General features: G+C 36.2%; 1 protein-coding gene and 1 pseudogene across 2 annotated transcripts in view; one reads left to right on the top strand and one right to left on the bottom strand.

Annotated features, from left to right (window-relative positions):
- LOC309840360 (olfactory receptor 4C11-like) overlaps nt 1–21,181 on the top strand; it is a 36,851-nt pseudogene that overhangs the window by 10,631 nt on the left and 5,039 nt on the right. The window lies entirely within an intron of this gene.
- On the bottom strand, nt 5,894–6,826 carry LOC309872918 (olfactory receptor 4C16-like; the record flags this gene model as incomplete). The annotated part of the gene is made up of 1 exon (XM_082747887.1): nt 5,894–6,826. The coding sequence occupies one exon, from the start codon at nt 6,824–6,826 to the stop codon at nt 5,894–5,896; it is 933 nt and encodes a 310-aa protein (XP_082604013.1).

The following is a 21,181-nucleotide window of genomic DNA, read 5'->3' as shown; positions in this document are numbered from 1 at the left end:
TGATCCATATACCCTATGGAGTATTCTCCATCAGAAAGGATGAATACCCAACTTTTGTAGCAACATGGACGGGACTGGAAGAGATTATGCTGAATGAAATAAGTCAAGCAGAGAAAGTCAAATATCATATGGTTTCACTTATTTGTAAAACATAACAAATAATATAGAGAACATAGGGAGATGGAGAGGAGAAGAGAGTTGAGGGAAATTGGAAGGGGAGGTTAACCATGAGAGACTATGGACTCTGAAAAACAATATGAGGGTGTTGAAGGTGCAGGGGGTGGGAGGTTGGGGGACCCAGGTGGTGGGTATTGCAGAGGGCATGTATTGGATAGACCACTGGGTGTGGTGCATAAACAATGAATTCTTTTACACTGAAAAGAAATTAATTAAAAAAACAAAACAAAACAAACAAACAAAACAAAACAAAACAGGGTGCTTGGGTAGCTCAGTGGGTAAGACCTCAGACACTTGATTCACCTCAGGTCATGATCTCAGGGTTGTGAGATCCAGCCTGTGTTGAGTGTGGAGCCCACTTGGGATGTTCTCCCTCCCTCTTTCTCTGACCATCCCCACCTCCCTGCACTATCGCTCTTAAATAAATAAATAAATAAATAAATAAATTAATTAATTAAAACAACACACAAAAAATGAAAACAGTGAAGGAGTTAGTAGTTAGTAATTGAAAGCAGTTCCATCTCTCAGTACCAAGTTTGTTTTTTTTATTTATTTTTCTCTCTCCTCTTCTTTGTCTAAATCATCTGATAACTTCTTTCTCCTCTCTCTTAAAAAACCCTTTGCTTTTTCCACATAAGCAGGACACTTTTCCTGCTACACCAAATCCATGCTCCCCAAATTGCAATTCTGAGACCCCAAATAGTGGTCTGTGGTCTTTTTCAGTTTCTCCTCCTTTTCTCACTTGAATCTATGAGGGGGCACTGAAAAACAAACAAACAAACAAAAAAAAAACAAGGTTTATTACTCCCAAGTCACAGAGGGTACATTACAAGCCTAGGGCCGCACAGTTTGATCACAGGTACACAGAGACAGGGAGAGAAAGAAAAAGCTTGCCAATCTGATGTTCTCTTTATTGAGAAAAAGAGTAGGGTGCCCAGTATTTGTAGGTTCACTAATGGTGAATTTAAAATATAAAGTCCAGGAAGAGAAACACAGGGTCACACAAATGATCAGTTAGAGGTCAACCAGGGCTTTCCAAGAGAGGGACTTCACTGGTGGAGCAGCCTGACTCCTCACCTAATTATGTCCCTGGCATTGTGTTCATTGCAGATGAGAGGTCTTTGAAATGGATGCTCCAGCCATCAAAGCTTAATGTTAAAACTTTAAATTATAATAATAATAATTAAAAAAAAAAAAAACAGGATTCCTGGGTGGCTCAGTCAGTTAAGTGTCTGCCTTTGGCTCAGGTCATGATCCAGGGTCCTGGAGTCCAGCCCCCTCATCAGGGTCCATGCTCAAGGGAAGTCTGCTTCTCCCTCTGCCCACAGCTCCTCTACTTGTGCTCTCTCTCTCTCTCTCACTTTCTCTCTCCCTCATAAATAAAATCTTTAAAATTAAAATAAATAAATAAATAAATAACTGTCAGGCACATTATTCTTACTAGGGTCACATTATGAAGATTAAGACTCCAAAATATTCTTTCCCCAGGGGACACAATTCATCTCCTAACATCAACTTTCAAGTCCTAAGTAAGTTTTTCATCTCAAAAGATTCTATGTTCAGACATATGCATTTTTTAACCATAAATGTTTTTTTTTTCAATTATTACATGTAGCAGTAGACAAAATTATTTAAATTCAGTACATTTTTACATAAGGAATCTCACATAATTTATTTTCATGGCCCACCAAGGTTGCCTTAGTTCCTACAATCTTTGAATCAAAATTTATCTTCATGATAGCCTTTTTAAAAAGAATATCTGCTTTTTTAAAAAGTGAAATAGCTTGTGTAAATTTATGGTGTACAACATGTTGATCTGAAACATTATAATATTGTAGTATGGTTGCCATTAAAAATAAAAATTTGCAAGCTGTGTTGAGAACAGTATAGTATCAGTAAATAGAAGTTATACCATTCTGCAATGCATATGAAGAAGTGTTCAAGAGCACTTGTAATAAAGATGTTTCTAAGAATGCCAACAAGCATAAAAATAAAGATAATACATCTATGTGTGTTTGTGTGTGTATATATATATATATATATATATATATATATATATATATATATCCCCCATGCCCAATCCTCAGTTGTCATGTCATTTCAATTCTTTCAGTTGGGCTTATTTTCTCTGAATATTTTATGTGAATATGGACACAATGATGACTTTATGGTGGGATACTTTTCTGCCTAGAAACTTTGGGATCTAATTATTTCAAGCAATTTACATTAGGGCCCTTTGAATAAGAATTGAGTTTAAATCATATTCACTCCTGAACTAGCAAACCCAAGAATAATACAGACTTTGACGATATGCCAATACATAAGATTAAAAAAAAAAAAAAAAGGCCATCATTTCTTTCATACTTTTGGCAGCTCTTTCTTATAGTTCCTTCCAAAGACCTAAAAAATAGGTCTGTGAGTAAAGCAAACAACATAACTATTCTATGAGGCAACTCCAATGATGTGGGTCTGCAGAAGGTTGATCAGGATAGACCCCTACTCCAAAATTCTATCTTTCCACGCTGTGAAAACACCCCTATCATTAAGTGCTCCACGAGGTCACACTTGTACATAGTGGCCATTGAGTCCTACAGTTCTCTCATGTATGACGTGTACTCATAGAGCACGATTGGACATTCCTGCTTGGCCTTCCTTGTGACATGCATCTAGTTAGATGTTTGGATGCAAAGAAGCATGTGGGAGAATCTCAGGAAGAAACCAAATATCATTGTCTGACAACTTGTTTAAATGAGATAATCACAATGTGTCTAGGCAAGAGAAGACTGCTGTTGCCTTCTTTAAAGGGACAGGGAGCTGCTTGTGACAACTAAGAGAATGCATGATCAGTTCTGAGTTCATAGTTCTCCTCTTACATATACAAAGGTATCTACTTTAGAAGTCAGACTCTTTCCTATCAAAACACTGACATAAGGGAAAAAAAAAAAACCTGGTGAGGCTCCACAATAGGCAAATGGATAAAATATATACATATATATGTTTCATATTTAAAATAGAAAGAAAGTATACAAACAATTTTTATTCTATAAAAAAATGGGTTATTTCTACCTCAATGTTTATAGCAGCAATGGCCACAATTGCCAAACTGTGGAAAGAGCCAAGTTGCACTTCAATAGGCAAATGGATAAAATATATACATATATATGTTTCATATTTAAAATAGAATATTATGCCTCCATCAAAAAGAATGAATACCCAACTTTTGTATCAGCATGGACAGGACTGGAGGAGATTATGCTAAGTAAAATAAGTCAAGCAGAGAGAGTCATTGATCATATGGTTTCATTTACTTATGCTGAGCCAAATAAGTCAAGCAGAGAAAGTAAATTATCATTTACACCATTGTAACTGGTGTAAGGTGATATCTCAATGTGGTTTTGATTTGAATTTCCTTGATGGCTAATGATGAACATTTTTTCTTGTGTCTATTAGATGTACATAAAATTGGAGAATTTTTGTTTATTTGGAACATATTTTTTTATTTATAAATTACTAACTTACATCAAGGAATAACATGGAGGACATTAGGAGCAGGAAAGGAAAAGTGAATTGGGGGAAATCAGAGGGAGAGATGAAGCATGAAAGACTGTGGACTCTGAGAAACAAACTGAGGGTTTTGGAGGGGAGGGTTAAGGGGGATTATGTGAGCCCTGTAGTGGGTATTAAGGAGTGCACATATTACATGGAGCACTGTGTGTGGTGCATAAATAATGAATCTTGGAACACTGAAAAAAAAATAAAATTTAATTTAAAAAAATAAACAAAAAATAGAGCTACCCTATGACCCTGCAATTGCACCATTGGGTATTTACCCCAAAGATACAGATGTAGTGAAAAGAAGGACCATCTGTACCCCAATGTTCATAGCAGCAATGGCCACACTTGCCAAACTATGGAAAGAACCAAGATACCCTTCAACAAATGAATGGATAAAGAAGATATGGTCCATATATACAACAGAGTATTATGCCTCCATCAGAAAGGATGAATATGCAACTTTTGTATCAACATGGATGGGACTGGAAGAGATTATACTGAGCCAAATAAGTCAAGCAGAGAGAGTCAATTAGCATATGGTTTCACTTACTTGTGGAGTATAAAAAATAACATGGAGGACACTGGGAAATGGAGAGGGGAAGTGATTTGGTGGTAATTGGAGGGGGAGACAAACCATGAGAGACTGTGGACTCTGACAAACAAAATGAGAGTTTTGGAGGGAAGAGGGGCTGAGGGTGGGGTGAACCTGGTTGTGAGTATTAAAAAGGGCACGTTTTGCATGAAACACTGGGTATGGTGCATAAACAATAAATTTTGGAATACTGAAAAAATTAAAATTGAATAAAATTTAAAAGAATACAAATAATAAAATGGGTTGAAATCAAAAAGATTCTTAAGAATCATATAATTCAATATTGCCATATTGATGAATGGTGGCAAAAGGTGATATACGTCAACACTGCAAAAATACAGTTTTTAATACAAATATCTTGGTGTCTCTCAAGTTAACCTCTTTTCTAGATCTTATTAAAACTCACTAAGAGGGGCACATGGGTGGCTCAATGGATTAAGCCTCTACCTTCAGCTCGGGTCATGATCCCAGGGTCCTGGGATCGAACCTCACATTGGGCTTTCTGCTCAGCAGGGAGTCTGCTTCCCCCCCCCTCTTTGCCTGCCTCTCTGCCTACTTGACATCTCTCTGTCAAATAAATAAATAAAATCTTAAAAAAAAAATAAAGCTCACTAAGATAATCCATATTTGCAATGTATTTGTTTCAAAGCCTAAAAGTCCCCTCTGAGTTTTAATATTTTCAGTTATCATATTCAAATTCCCTATTTCAACCATTGGCTGCTTATATGTTTTATCTATTGCCCACATGAATATATCTACTTAATTTGGGACATGTATGCTACCTACAATCATAATAACCCAAAAGTATAAATAAGTTATTATAATTTGTATGACCCAAGGAAAAGTTAATGCTTCCCCCAAATTAGAAGTGATCATTGTAGAAGCAAAAAGTTTTTACAAAAAAAAAAAAAATTCAAAGAGTACCAGTCCAATTATCAGAAACTTTCCAAGGTAAAAATAATCCATCAAAAAAATAAATATTCACACTATGTTCTGCCACTGTTTTAGAAGAATCTAAATAAATATAAGAAGAATTTGAAGTATGACCCCCAGAAATAAAAGGGGATTACCTAGCTAATAGAGTGTCCCCTAAAACATAAAAATTTTACAATTATTTGAAACTGGTGCTTTCTGCTCAGTCAACCAAGAACAACCAAGTTGAAGCTCCACGGACCGACATGATGTGACTGAAGTGTTCAATATAAGGAAGTCATTTGGAGGAGGAAAAGCCTCCCAGGCTGTGGATATAAGTGTATAAAACATTACTTGTAAACAGAGAACACCAGAATTCAGTATGAAAAAGGGCAGGGAAAACACTGGGTCAAAACCACAGTGATGCTAGGCAGGCAAGAGAGACAGAGACATAGCAGTGTCTTGACATGGCTGTTTGTAACTGGTGCTGTCTCCTCTGTACATGAAAATGACTCAGCACTAACCAGTGTACATGTTCATTCTTGAAGGAATGAATTTTCATGTCCCTTGATGATGTTAACACCACAATAAAAAGATAAGATTCTCAATTGGCTTCTAGGTGAATCTGAACTATGAAGAAAAATTTGAAACACCCATTTATCTTTTGTCATCTAAGATCAACTTCTTTCTCCATAACTTCCTCATGGCATCTTTCACCTCTGCATTCCTCAATGTGTAAATCAGAGGATTGATCAAAGGTATTCCAAGGGTATAAAACGCAGCTATCATCTTATCAATGGGGAAGGTGGTTGCAGGGCGTGTGTATATAAATATGCAAGGACCAAAGAACAAGATGACCACAATGATGTGGGAGATGCAAGTGGAGAAGGCTTTTCTCCTCCCTTTAGCACTGTGGTTTCTCAGAGAATACAAGATAATAACATAGGAGCACATCAGCATGACAAAACTCACTGTACAAATGGCCCCACTATTGGAAACCAACAGTAGGTTGATCACATAGATGTCTTCACAGGCAAGTTTCAACAAAGGCTGTAAGTCACAAAAATAGTGATCAATCACATTGGGACCACAGAAGGGTAAACTCAAGGTCAAAGAAAGCTGAGCTGAAGAATGTACACAGGACCCCATCCAGGCCATAGCCATCAGCACAGCACAGATCTGAGGACTCATGATGGTTGTGTAGTGCAGAGGCTTACAGATGGCCACATAGCGGTCAGCAGCCATGAGGATAAGGATGAAGATCCCCAAGCAGCCAAAGAAATGTAGTGAAAAGACTTGTATCATGCACTCACTGAAAGAGATAGTGGTCTTCCTCAAAAGGGCATCCACAATCATTCTAGGGGCTATGCAAGTACAGAGGCAGGTGTCAGATAAAGATAGGTGGAAAATGAAGAAGTACATTGGACTCCCGAGTGTCTGGCTGGTCTTGATAGTAGTAATAATCAGAAAGTTACCCAGCAACGTCCCCAAATAGAAAAGCAAGAAAATGACAAACGCTATTTTCTTTCTAACAGGATCCTGGGTCAACCCAAGCAGAATGAATTCAGTCACGTTATTATTCAGCTGCATTATTTCATCGATTAGGAGACGCTTGAGTATGAATTTGTTGATCTGCAAAAAATAAAGGTATTAATTCATGGTGTGATGTGTGATTTAATGAAACATTTTAAGCAAACTAAATATTCCTCATCAATATTTTGGAAGTGATTTTTCACAAGTCACCTCAGTAGTTCTTTCCTTTATAATTATCTTTTCATAAGGTCATTATGAGTCTCAACAATCTTGTGAAGGTTATATCTTCCTAGAGCACTCGTCAGATACAATCTTATAGCATTTAAATGATTCTGATTTATTTTGACAATTCAATGAATATAAAGTTAAAAGATATGGCTCCATTTTATTACTAATGGCATTATTTTTGCATATTTAATATATCATTGGGCCCATGTTTTGATGGTGTATCACGTGGCATTCTCAATATATTTGACTGCCATTAGAGGTTCATGGTATAAGTAAAAAAAAATCACACCTGATATTTATCCTATAAAGAGTGTCTTTTTTATACATACATTTATCAGCCTGTATTTGTTATACATACTTATAGAGTATATTTTTGTATATTTTATATATTATATAAACACATATAAAAGAAATTTATAACTTTATAAATATATAACATGTCCTCTTTGAAAATATTTGCTGCCTGATATTACAGCTTGAAAAGAGGAACAGGAAATGCTTAATCTTCTAAATAATATGCTATTACCTTGATACACATTTATGATACTTAGTATTTGACAGACACTAATGCAGATAAGTGAATGAATGTTCTTTGATAGTTGTTTATATCTCAAATATCTGCCTTTCTAAATTTCTCCCTCCCATTTTTATAAGACACTCCTTAGTGGACCCCAAATCCCTGAGGTTATGTATAAATGAAAAGGGGATATGATCGCTCAATAGCTCATGCTTTCACTAATCCAAGTATTAGTTTTAGCACTTTGGGTCTGAGGTCATTTGGGGAGATGTCACCAGGTAATTCATGTAGGACCAGATCATTATGACTATCATCCCCTGTAGGGTTTACAGGTACCCAAAATGCCACATCCTTGTAACAGAGCAGAGATTCATAAGAGTGAGGCAGATAGAGTTTAAGACAAGAGGAATAGTAATAGTCAGAACTGACTTTATCCAATTTGTTTTCTATCCTGGCAAAGTCGATGATCATCCAACTTTGAAATCTCACTCCTTTCAAATGAAGATTTCCTTTTTCAAATTTGGAGAAAAAATTATCACGGACTTCAGTTCCAAGAACAAAATCTTTTATCTAGATCTTTTTTGCCTATTGAAAAGGCACTACATACCAGTAAAAATAAAACCTGAAATGTGATGGGTTGAAATGTAACTTGTAAGATTTACTTATTCCATTGTGTTCCTTCTAAAAGTCATCTATATTATGCTGAGTGTAATAAGTCAAGCAGAGAGAGTCAATTATCATATGGTTTTGTTTATTTGTGGAGCATAAGGAATAAAAGGGAGGACATGGGGAGATGGAGAAGAGAAGTGAGTTGAGGTAAATCAGAGGGGCAGATGAAGCATGAGAGATTGTGGACTCTGAGAAAAAAAAAAAAAACTGAGGGATTTGGAGGGGAGGGATTGGGTGGGCCTGGTGGTAGGTATTATAGAGGACACATATTGCCGGGAGCACTGGCGTGATGCATAAACAATGAATTCTTGAACACAGAAAAGAAATAAAAAAAATAATAAAAGTCACCTATCCTTTGTTATCTGTCCTGAAATTTGTGAGCATCCATAGCACAGATGAACTAAACGGACAGAAAATTCCCCTTATATATCTTTTCCTCTCCCATGGTAAAGTTTCTTCTCCCCCAATGTAATTGAACTGTACCTTATCTTCCTCCAAATCAAAAACCACTCTAGGGAAAGTGTCTGGTAAGTTTATTTACCTCAGAATTCCATTTTATTTTTGTTTAATTTTCTTTGGATTATGTAATCTTTGTCAAAGATTTCAAACTACAAAGAAAATGAGTTGGTGTCTTAATCAGTACAATAAGCTCATTCTTTCCTTATTCATTTGAAAGAGTGATCCATCACAAAATATTTGAACTTGAAACTATACCCCAAATTGTGACCACTCTTTTGAGTGTATGGTTTCCATGTTATCAACCCTTTAGATTGTTCATTCCTGAAGCAAAATTATATACACATGTGGACATATATTTTATGATAAATTAACATAAATACATATGGCTTCATTAACTGTTAGTAACTGTGAGTTCTCATCAGATATATACTCCATAATCTTTAATAATAATCTCCTTCCTTCTTCCTACATTTCTATCTACTTCAGTTGTCCCTAAACTTCAGGACCCAATTCAAAAAACTCTCCTCTGGAGACCTTTGGTATTTACGTTATGATAAAAAAAATAATAATTCTCACTCCTATTCTCCAATGGCATCCTTTATAGCTTTTCTTGTAAGATTATTATTGAATAGGAATCTTTGAAAACTATTTATTCTCAGGATTTTATTCTCCAAAGTTCCAACCCCAACATCTTGTATCATATAGGTACTTAGTAGTTTTTAATTAAATTTTCTTAATTGCTTCTTAAAATATATTTATCTGATGGTTTTAGTAATATTTAGATTATGGAACACGTCCACATCATTAATCCCCTGTGGCTCTCTATTTATTATGTGTGGCAGACAGACATTCTCCTAACTTATAAATCCAGGAACTAAGCTGAGTTCAATTTTAAACAATGTAGTAGACATTGGAGCAGAAAATATTGTATTCTGAAGAGCATCACACAGCCGTGAAAGATTCTTGGAACACTGACACCCATAAAAATCATCATCTAAAACATTAGCATTTTCTACAAGACTCTTTAACCCACAAAGAATGCAAGGACAGCCTTGACATTTTTCTTAGGTTCTTGTAACTGAGGCATGTTTTTGTCCAAGTCTTAGTGGATGACCACATGTCCATTTTTCCAAGGACATGTTCACACTGTCATGTGGTTCTCCAAGAAATATGACAGAAAAATGAGTTGCAATGACCTGGGGACAAATGGCCCTAATACAATAACACCTGTTCTTATAAGTATTGCTCTCACCTCAACTTTTCAAACAAGTGCAGCCAACATTGGAATGTCTGTCAGCACGGTAAAAAACAAACTACATGTTGGGTTTGGAGGTAACGGAGAAGAGCTGAAAAAAAGCACACAGAAAAAAAAAAAAGTGGAGAATAGATGAGAGTGGAATATAGTATCAGGTGAATAATTCTACCCCATAAATCTGTTTTTCTGCAGCAGCCACAGTGCTTGCTGAAGGGCTTCCTTCAACTACCTAACCATCCCTGATTGGTTACACTAGACTTCCATCTCTGGGAGAACCCCTATACTCATATATATGCAAAATTCACATGCTCTGTGGGCAGGTTAATAAACTGTCCCCATATTCTTTACCCCTTAAAAGCCCAAAATGAAGAAGGATTAAAAAAGAAACCATCACACATATATGATGGCAGTTTTCAATTTCATGATGTTGTGTTGCCTCCACATTGCCATGTTTCCTCCAAACTTTCCATGAGAAAAAGTTGTTCAGCAATAAGACTACATCTCAAATGTGGGTCAAATGCAAATTAAATTCTTACAATATTATTTTGAAAACATATAAAGAATAAAAACTCCATGCCATGATGTGCAAATTTCTAATTATTTTTTAGATTTATTGATTTGTTTTAAAGAGAAAGAAAGAAAGAGCAAGCAGGGGGTAGTTGTAAGGCAGAGAAAGAAAATCTCAAGCAGACCTGGAGACCTTGACCACTGAGTATAGAGCGAGATATGGCACTCAATCAGGGGCCCGAGATTAAGGCCAGAGCTGAAATCAAGAGTCAGATGCTCAACCACCTGAGCCAGCAAGGAACCCCACAACTTCCTATTTGAAGCTGTCACTTGGAGATAGGAAAGTTAGCATTCTCCCAAACCCTTCAAGGTCATGTCTCTATTGACCTTTTCTCCAGATTATCACCAGGTTTAAGCTCTTCTAACTTTTTGGTATCCATACTGAGGATCTATCCTCCTCAGTGACCTTATATGAAAAGCATTTGTGAACCTTTACACATTCTATAGTAATCCTTACAACATGAAATCCTTCCTTCCACCCCCATACAACAATGGAAAACCACACAAAGATTTTCACATACCTGGTACTCATAAAATATTTGTGAGTTCATGAGATTATTTTACTCCAAAGCTTACCTTTCCTTTTATGTCATTACTGCATTAATAGTAAACTTTTGAAAAAAATTCTTTTTTTCATTTTCTCTTCTCAGAGGATTTGGGAGCAATAGCCAAATGATGTATGAAAATATATTTTAAATATATTGGATTATTTTATAATGATGCCTCTCTGAGTACAAAGATGTAAGCAAACTGTCACTTACCTGTTAGAACACCATAAATTAGTGCCAAATATTTCCATCCCTTTTTGAAAGCAGCCTTCCCATGAAACACAGAAAAAAAAAATCCCTTTTCTGCATCCTAGAGGGAATATTTTAAGACATGATGATAAAAAATATTAGCACCCTAGAGAATACCATTCTCTAAAGTTTTCCCTTCTTTATTAATCAGAAACAACTCAGATGTTGTAATATGTTTACCTTTTGGTTCTAACACAGTAGAGTGAGATAAATCTTCTCAGACTTAGATTTTGTAATTCTTGGTGCTTCTGTGGCATCTGGTACCTTTGGATGACCAAAGATACAGGGGAAAAAGGAAAATACAGATGCTTGACGATGTGAAGAAGAAAAAACAGTGTCTTTGGCAACAGAGGATGTGGTTCTCTAAGAAACTACTCTGATCCCTGCCCAGTGCCCTAAATTAATATCTATGCTTTAGGAGACAAGCTTCTTTGGCTCTTCTAATTTATTTGCAAGTACAATCCAGGGAAAGGAGTATAGTGTCCCAAAACCAGAGGTTGTGTTCTCTGTGTTATAACTGAGCCCACCCCCAAAGAACCAGATTTGTAGTAAGTGATCTGAAGATTAGTATGTGTACTGAGTATATATCTTATTAAGAATTCCGATTTTACTGCTCAAATCTTCACAAGTTCCATAAACTTTATGGAGGTGTAATATTCCATAATATTCCATAAACTTTAAATACTCATTGAGGTTGGGAATTACCACTGTCTTATTATCCACCAAATCTACTAGTAAGTATTTACAAAAAGCAGTTCAGGGGTGCCTGGGTAGCTCAGTCATTAAGCCTCTGCCTTCAGCTCAACTCATGATTCCAGGGGCTGAGAACTAGCAGGACATTGGGCTCTCTGCTAAGCAGGAAGCCTGCCTCTCACACTCACCCTGCCTGCATCCCCTCTCTTGCTGTGTGTCTCTCCATCAAATAAATAAATAAAATCTCAAAAAAAAAAAAACCCCAAAATAATCTATATTATGTGTTAAGCAATCTATTGGTTACTAACTGAATGAATGAATTAAATAAGTAAACCAAGCTGAAAAAAGTTTTGAGTGGGGACAACTGGGGAACCCATTTGGTTAAGCATATGCCTTGGGCCCAGGTCAGGATCCCTGAACAAGCTCCCTGTTCAGTGGGGACCCTGCTTCCCCCTCTGCTTCTCTCTGTCTGTTTTTCATGAATAAATAAATAAAATATTTTTAAAAAATGCTTTGAGTTATAATTTATAATTACTTCTGAATAATTCCTCTTATGATGGTAGTTGCAATAAGTTGAAGAGATCATTTCTTAACTAATATAAAATTACTAATTTAGAAATAGTGGATTGAAGTGAGGTCTGGTCTGAGGAGACAGCTAATAGTCCTCTAGGAGTCTCTTCAATGTTGGGCCTCAATTGCAGCTAGGGTCAATAGCACTGAAACACTGAATCCCACTAAACATCAAATAACCTTGAAATGTCAGGTTGTCCTCATAATACAGTGTGATATTTCTCATGAAGTGCTGTAGAACGTATCATCAATAAGGAGAATCTTTGGCGGGCATTTGCTGTTTTGAGGAAACATCTCCAACACTTCAGCAGATACACCATACTTGCCTCAGGAAGAGGCTAAAGATGAGCTATAAAAACTGTCTTAGTTGGACCTGGGTGGCTCAGTGGATTAAAACCTCTGCCTTTGGCTCAGGTCATGATCTCGAGGTTTTGGGATTGAGCTCTGCATGGGGCTCTCTGCTCAGTGGGGAGCCTGCTTCCCCCACTCTCTGCCTGTCACTCTGCCTACTTGTGATGTCTGTCTGTCAAATAAATAAAATCTTAAAAAAAAAAAAAAAGAAAGAAAGAAAAATAAAAAACCTTAGTGCGCCCTGTTTGATTTTTCCTGAAAGGATTTGTCTTCCTTCTTTGAATGAACCTTGATTTTCCCCTGAAGACCCACAAATCCTCCATATTTAGTATGAGTTATGAGCAGCATTTTCCCCAAGGATGGGACTATGACTTCTCTGTGGCCAATCAGAAAGCTTTTCCCCCATCCCTGTTTAATGATCAGGTCAGAGATCTATTTGCATATGAGATGCAAGCTCAAAATCTTTGCTTGGACTCATAAAAAAGTTATTATTTTATTCCCAATAGAGTTTCTGGAGTAGAGACCCAGAAATCTTAAAATCTTATCATAGGGTTGAGAGCCTGATTTAAAACGGAGTGAGCCCAAAAGGAAGCAGAGCCAGCAGACAAGTAGGAAAAAAGAAAAATCTTTAATTCTACATTTTTCACATTTCCAACTCTTTTACCGTATTTATTTTATTCATTTTATACTACTTTTTTGCATGCTTTTAAAAAGTATAATGAATATTTGCAAACTTAACACTATCCAAAGAACTAAAATATTACCAAAAGTTAAATCCAATTAACTCCTTCCTTATCTTGTCCCTGCTTCATCCTAAAGGTAGCCAATATTTGACTTTTTTTAATATATCACTATCTTATTTCCTGAAAATAAAACATCTTAAATATATTGTTCAGTTTCTCTGTTTTGAATTTTACAGAATATAACAGACTATATGCAGAATTCTAGGAATTGCTTTTATTTTTCATTTAACATTATGTATGTTACCAAGTTTTACATTGGTTTGTGAATACAGTTGTAGGTTCATTTTTACTGTCATAACATACTCTTTTGCCCTCAAGAAGATAGCCTAACTAAGATAGATTTACCTTCATCCTATTTCATAATTTAAACACCCAATTTGAAGAGGTAATGGAGAGAGATGAATCAATACACAGAAGATCTTTAGGACAGTAAAAACAATCTGTATGACACTATAATATGGGATACACATTATTATTATACATTTGTCCAAACCTACAGAATGTACAACAGCAAGAGTTAGTCCTAAGGTGAACTACAGACCATGGGTGATTATGACATATCAGTATAAGTTCAACTGCAACAAACACATGACTATGTAGGGGATGTTAACAATGAGGAGGCTGTGCATGTGTGGGGGCAGTCAGTACATGGGAAATTGCTATGCCTCCCTCTCAATTTTTCTGTGCACATAAAAGTGCTCAATAAAAGGATTTACTAGCTGATGTATAGACTTTTACACACATATGCCAAGTTTTCTTCTGGGGTCATAATCTATCCTGAAGCTATGACAATGTTGTATTCCGTAGGTCAGCCTTACTCTTAGATGCCTTGAAACACCAACTCCTGCCTTTGGCTCATGATGCATGAAAGGAAAAAGTGGATTCCCTGAGGTACACAGCAAACTGTGGTCAATAACTCCTTCCAACATGGTCTCCTGGTCTCCAAGGCTGATGCAATCATTTAATTATCAGAATGTGTGATGCCAAAACCACTAACACACTAACAGGCACTTTTGTTTTTCAACTCCTCAGGGACAACTTCTTCCAGCAGCCAAAGGTTTCTTGGCAAGAAGTTTCAGAGCTAAATTCTACTATGGAGCTACTGAAAAATGCTCCTACAGGCAGGCCCCAATTCTCCCAACATAATGCCTGATTTTCTGAAGACATTACATCAACCACTTTGAATGGTATCTTTGTATTTCTGTCTCCAGTGCCCTGGTCAGTCATGAACTGCAGCTGAAGCCTCCAATCATTCTCCCTAACCATGAACTCATGCCAAATCCCTGCCTTTACATGGAACATCTTCCTGAGATCACTCTTCTCCTGCTTCCTGTCACTCAGAGCATGGGCACAGAGCCATCTACGCATTCAAGTCTTGTGTGATCCATTGACGTGTCCACTGTTTACACACATGATCCCTACATGTTCCTTGATAATGTGTAAACCATTTTCGTCAAATTTATAAAAGATTTTTAAATAGGGTTGCTCTAAAACTCAGCTTCAGCCTTGGCATTCATCCAAAATAATTTATCAGTTTAGAACTCATCATTTGAAAGACTAAAGAGAAAAAGGCCTACATCATTGTCATTTCTGGATGTCTCTGCTCTTCATGGATATGACTTTATAGGTTACTTCTATGTCTAATCTGCCTAATGGTACAATTACAGATTAGTCATGGCATTCAAATTCACTACTGATATATGAATATTTATATTCACATATTAATGAACACTGTCAGTGTAACTTGGAGAAAATACTGCCCTTTTTTTTTCACTTTGGTTTTCTTGTGGAATTGAAATATTTTGGATATGACTTGGATCATCATTCTTATAATACCAATAATTAGAATACAAACCTCTTTCCGTGATGTGAACACACACATGATAGCCACAACTGCAACTGACAGCAAATCACTTCAGGAATAGGCATCATAGGGTCACAAAACAAATGAACTTGCACAGTTTTTTTTTCCTCATTTTTTAAAAAATCTAATGCCTTGTTGATAAATAAAAGAATGTTATTTTGACTCTTACCTCAAACTAATTAGCAAATTTATCTAATGGGTCTAGCACGGTCCTGTAATATTTAGATTATAACATTTAATTCTGAAATGTTTAAATCTCTTAAGAATTAAATTTATCTTTCAGAAATATTTTTACTTTTTGTTTGATTTGGGCATTTGTAGGGAATGATGATTACTCAAAACGTTCTTGATGAATTCTTCCAGTGAAACATTGAAGAAAGTTTCCAGCATAGGGCAGAATGGAAAAAAGAAAAGAAAGAAACATTAAGATGCAGGATATAGGGTCAAATTAGAAACACAGCCTTTGAAAGAAAGGAAAATTAGCTTTTTCAGAAACCATCTGGGGTGGTAAATGCTATAGGTATAACTTCTGATACCCATAAAGATCTCCAAAATGACCTCTCCGCCTTGCTTCTCCATAAAGCATGCCTCCACAGAAAATGACCTCTGGTTTCCAGCTATTGGAAGAAGACTGAATAATTAACAAATGCTAAAACCTCTTTTCTTCTGTGTTTTGATAAAGTTTGAGCATAAAAATTATAATTAACAGTAAATTTCTCCAACACACTGGATCGTGGGAAGCTGAGCTCTACTGAGAAGACAGGGGCTTTCTCAATCATTTGTGTCTTTCCACAAATACTCTTAAAACTAGAAGAGGTTCCCAAAATATAAAGCACAGCTCCTTCTCTTCCCTTCATTGTAAGAAAATTACCACTTTTACTCTCCCCCGCCCCTTTCTCACTTCTCTTCAATCCTTTACTGTCCCCTCTGCTTAATCTTGTTAGGAAAGTTTCTCACTTCCTTCTGCCCTTGAGTCATTATAAGAAAAACCTTCTCTACCATAAAGCAGCAACACACCTTTGCCACAGTTTCCCTTATTAAACAGATAAGTATTTTCTATTTAAACTGTTAATTATTTTTATTTCCCATGGTATAAAAAAATTATTCCAGAAAGTAAACATGTATTGTCTTAGCAACTTTTTTTTTTAATTTTTAATTTTTTATAAACATATATTTTTATCCCCAGGGGTCCAGCTCTGTGAATCACCAGGTTTACACACTTCACAGCACTCACCAAATCACATACCCTCCCCAATGTCCATAATCCCACCAAAAATCATTTATTTTCCAAATAATTTAAATATCACATTAATCTTTTTTCCCAAAATCTTATCTCTATCATGATCTATTTCAGAGATGTGTGTTCAGCTTCCACGATATCTTTATTCCTTAGCTAATGCCACACACTTGTAATTATTTGTAGCTGGGTACTGTATTTATCTGATAGAATTTCCCCCCATTTTTGGTCCAAATTATCTGCTCATGTTTTGCTTATTTATTTTTCAAGAGAAAACAATTTGTCTACTTAAAAATATATGTTATTAGTGATTTTACTGGGGAACTCCATTAATGTGTAGGTTAACTTGGGAGAGTTGAGATCTTTGGATGCTGTGTATGTTTCACATATCAGGGGGAATTGGAGGAAGCAATCCTTGACACTCACGCAAGACCTGGATAAGTCTGGGTTTCCCACCCACCAGAATAGAGAAACTCATAATTCATAGGACAAGGTAAGATATTAAAAAGTGCATTGCCTCAATAGAGAGGAAAACTTAATCATAAAATAATCACTGTTCTGGTCCCATTTAACAAAGTTCAAGAACAATTATAGAAATGCAAAATATCCAGCAACAAAGGTAAAAATCATAATGCATAACAACCAATCAAATATTACCAAGCATGTAAAGAGGCAAGAATATATCATTCATTTCATGGGGACAAAAACAACCCATTCAATACCACACACAAACACACACACACACACACACACACACACACACACACACAAACAATGAATATAGAATTAGTAAATGAGTACCATAAAATTATTATGATCACTGCATTGAATATCTTCAAGAAAGTGGAGAAAAATTCGAATATGGTAAGTATAGACATTGGAAACACAAAAAAGAGCCTTATTTGAGGCTTTTACATCACTTTAAAGGTCTAGTGAATAAATATACAATAACTGGGATGAGAATAGCAGATGAACAGATTGTCCACTGCAGCAGAACAGATTAGTAAACTTGAAGACACTAAAATAGAAACCATCAAAATAAAGCAAAGAATTTTTTTTTTTAAAAGGACTGAAAAACAAATACATGAGTATCCATGAGCTAAGAAAAGACTTCAAACAGCCTTTTGAATGAATAATTAGAATCTTCAAAAAACAGGTTGGGAGAAATTCCAGAAAACAGAAATAATGACCAATTTTTTTTTAATTTAGTGAAAACTATAAATCCACTGAGCCAATAATCAAGTAAGACACAAAGTCATGATGCACACTGCACTAATAGATACATCATAATACATAGGCCAAAAACAGTGATTAAAATGAAAATGTTACCCTAATGTTCATAGCAGCAATGGCCAGAGTCGCCAAACCATGGAAAGATCCAATATGCCCTTCAACAGATACATGGAGTGGGATTATGGACATTGGGGAGGGTATGTGCTTTGGTGAGTGCTGTGAAGTATGTAAACCTGGTGATTCACAGACCTGTACCCCTGGGGATAAAAATATATGTTTATAAAAAAATAAAAAATTATATTAAAAAAAAAACAGATATATGGAGAAGGACAATGCGGTCCATATACACTATGGAGTATTATGCCTCCATCAGAAAGGATGAATACCCAACTTTTGTATCAACATGGACAGGACTGGAAGAGATTATGCTAAGCAAAATAAGTCAAGCAGAGAGAGGTAATTATTATATGGTTTTGCATAAGGAATAACACGGAAGATATGGGGAGATGGAGAGGAGAAGGGAGTTGGGGGAAATTTGAGAGGGAGACAAACCATGAGGGACTGTGGACTCTGAAAAATGATATGAGGGTTTTGGAGGGGTGGGTGGTAGGAGGTTGGGTGAGCCTGGTCGTGGGTATTATGGAGGGCACGTATTGCATGGAGCACGAGGTGTGATGCATAAACAATGAATTCTGGAACACTGAAAATAAATTAAAAATATAAATAAAAATTTTTAAAAATGTTAAGAGCAGCCCAAGGGAAAAATAAAATAAAAGAGCAGAATAAAGATAAAAATCACAGCAAACTTCTCACCGGAAACACTGTAAACCAGTGGAGCAGAAGAGAATGGAGCAACATCTTTAAAATGCTCAAAGAAAAACTGTCCACCTCAAATTCAATACTCACAAAAATATCTTTAAAAACAAAGCTGTCTGTAGTGAAGACTTTCAGACATATGACGTTCAAGAAATGTATCAGTACCAGCCATTTACTGAGCAGATAAATCCTGCCAACTAGGAATATGGTTCTGAAAGAAATGAAGATCAACACAAGTGGTAAATATATGTGCAAATACAAATCGTATGATTTTATATCAGCAAAAACCCACCTTAACTCATTTTTTTTTTACTCTAAAATATGTGGGTTGTTGCAGATAAAATAATTTCCATTTTAATACTTTCCCAACCATGTACCAAATATTAGAAACCTAAATTTAAATGCTCTCCTGATATAACTAGAATCTCCCGCCTAAATCCCTGAAAGTTAAATATGCTCGTTTCCCATAGAATAGTCCCAAACCAGGCTAAAAGCTGAATGTGGTGTAATTTGTAAAGCCTTGTGGGCTGTGAGAAATAGGAGAAATGTATCAAAAAATGATCTAATCTTCAAGGAAAAATTAGGAGACTTTAATTTTTTCTTATTTTTTGTAGAAAATGGAGGGCAATTTTCCTTTTTTATTATGTTCATTTAGCTAAAATATAGTTTGTCATTAGTTTTTGATGCGGTGTTCAATGATTCATTAGTTGTGTTTAACACCCAGTGCTCATCACAACATATGTCCTCCTTAGTACCCATCACCCTGTTACCCCATCCCCCAACACCCACCATTCTGTAACTCTCAGCTTATTTGCTGCAGGCCAGAGTCTCTCATGGCTTTTCTTCCTCTCTGAATTCTTCCCGTTTAGTTTTCCCTCCCTTCCCCTATCATCCTCTGCACTATTCCTTATGTTTCATATATGATTGAAACCACACAATAGCTGTCTTTCTCTCCTTAAGAGGTACAGGTGCCCCTTCTTTTCACTACATCTGTACCTTTATGGTTAGTGCCCACTAATGCAATCGTTGGATCATAGGGTAGCTCTATTTTTAATATCTTGGGGAACTTCCATACTTTTTCCAGAGAGGTTGCACCAACTTGAATTTCCACAAACACTGTGAGAGGATTCCCCTTTATCCACATCCTTTCCAACTATTGTTGATTTCTGTCTTGTAAATTTTAGCCATTCTGACTGGTGTAAGGTGATCTCTCATTGTGGTTTTGATTTGTCAGTTCTGTGATGGTAAATGACATTGAACTTCTTCTTTTTTTTTTTTTTTTTTTCATGCATCTGTTATCCATTTGTGTGTCTTGTTTGGAGAAGTGTCTCTTCATGTCTTCTGCCCACTTCTAAACTGAAGAACCAGGAGATTTTAAAGAATGGCTCTATACTATAATAACTCTTCTTTGTCAGGTGTGTATCAACTTAGATAATCTCCTGCTCTCTGATATTGGAAAACAGTCATCCAAAGAGCAGAAGCGAAATGAATCAGCCCTATGGTCCTGGAATTGTATGCTCTAGTGGGAAATGAAGCCATGTGAGTAAAGTGACCCTAATAATATATCCCATGAAAATTGATCTGAACAACATTTACAACAATATCTATAATGAAGTGGAAGGATCATGCCAATTATAGGAAGAGGTAGGAATATGTATTTTGGATAAAGTCATCAGTAGATAAACTCTCCAGATTACTGGTGGGTATGAATAGCAGAGTTCACATCAGATCTGCTGCCAGATTTGAGGTGTTTTAAAATATATTTGGAGAAGGTATCAAATAGACAATTTACAGAACACTTTTTTTAATTTATATTTTTACTTTTTTATTAACATACAATGTATTAGTCGTCCCAGGGGTACAGGTCTGTGTATCGCCAGGTGTACACACTTCACAGTACTCACCATAACACATACCTTCCCCAATGTCCATAACTCCACCTCCCTCTCCCTACTCCCCTCCCCCTGGCAATCCTCTGCTGTGTGAGATTAAGCATCTCTTATGGTTTGTCTCCCTCCCAATCCCATCTTGTTTCATTTATTCTTTTCCTATTCCCAAACGCCCACATTGCCTCTCAACTTCCTCAAATCAGGGAGATCATATGATAAGTGTCTTTCTCTGATTGACTTATTTCGCTAAGCATGATACCCTCTAGTTCCAATCACATCATCACAAATGGCAAGATTTCATTTCTTTTGATGGCTGCATAGTACTCCATTGTGTGTATATACCACATCTTCTTTATCCATTCATCTGTTGATGGGCGTCTAGGTTCTTTCCATAGTTTGGCTATTGTGGACATTGTTGCTATTAACATTTGGGTGCATGTACCCCCTCGGATCACTACATTTGTATCCTTAGGGTAAATACAACTAGTGCAATTACTAGGTCATAGGGTAGTTCTATTTTTAAC

Source organism: Mustela nivalis (genome assembly GCF_964662115.1).
Source record: "Mustela nivalis genome assembly, chromosome: 9".
NCBI lineage: Eukaryota > Metazoa > Chordata > Mammalia > Carnivora > Mustelidae > Mustela > Mustela nivalis.
The sequence above is the reverse complement of the archived record's forward strand: the minus strand, read 5'-3'. Positions and strand labels throughout refer to the sequence as shown.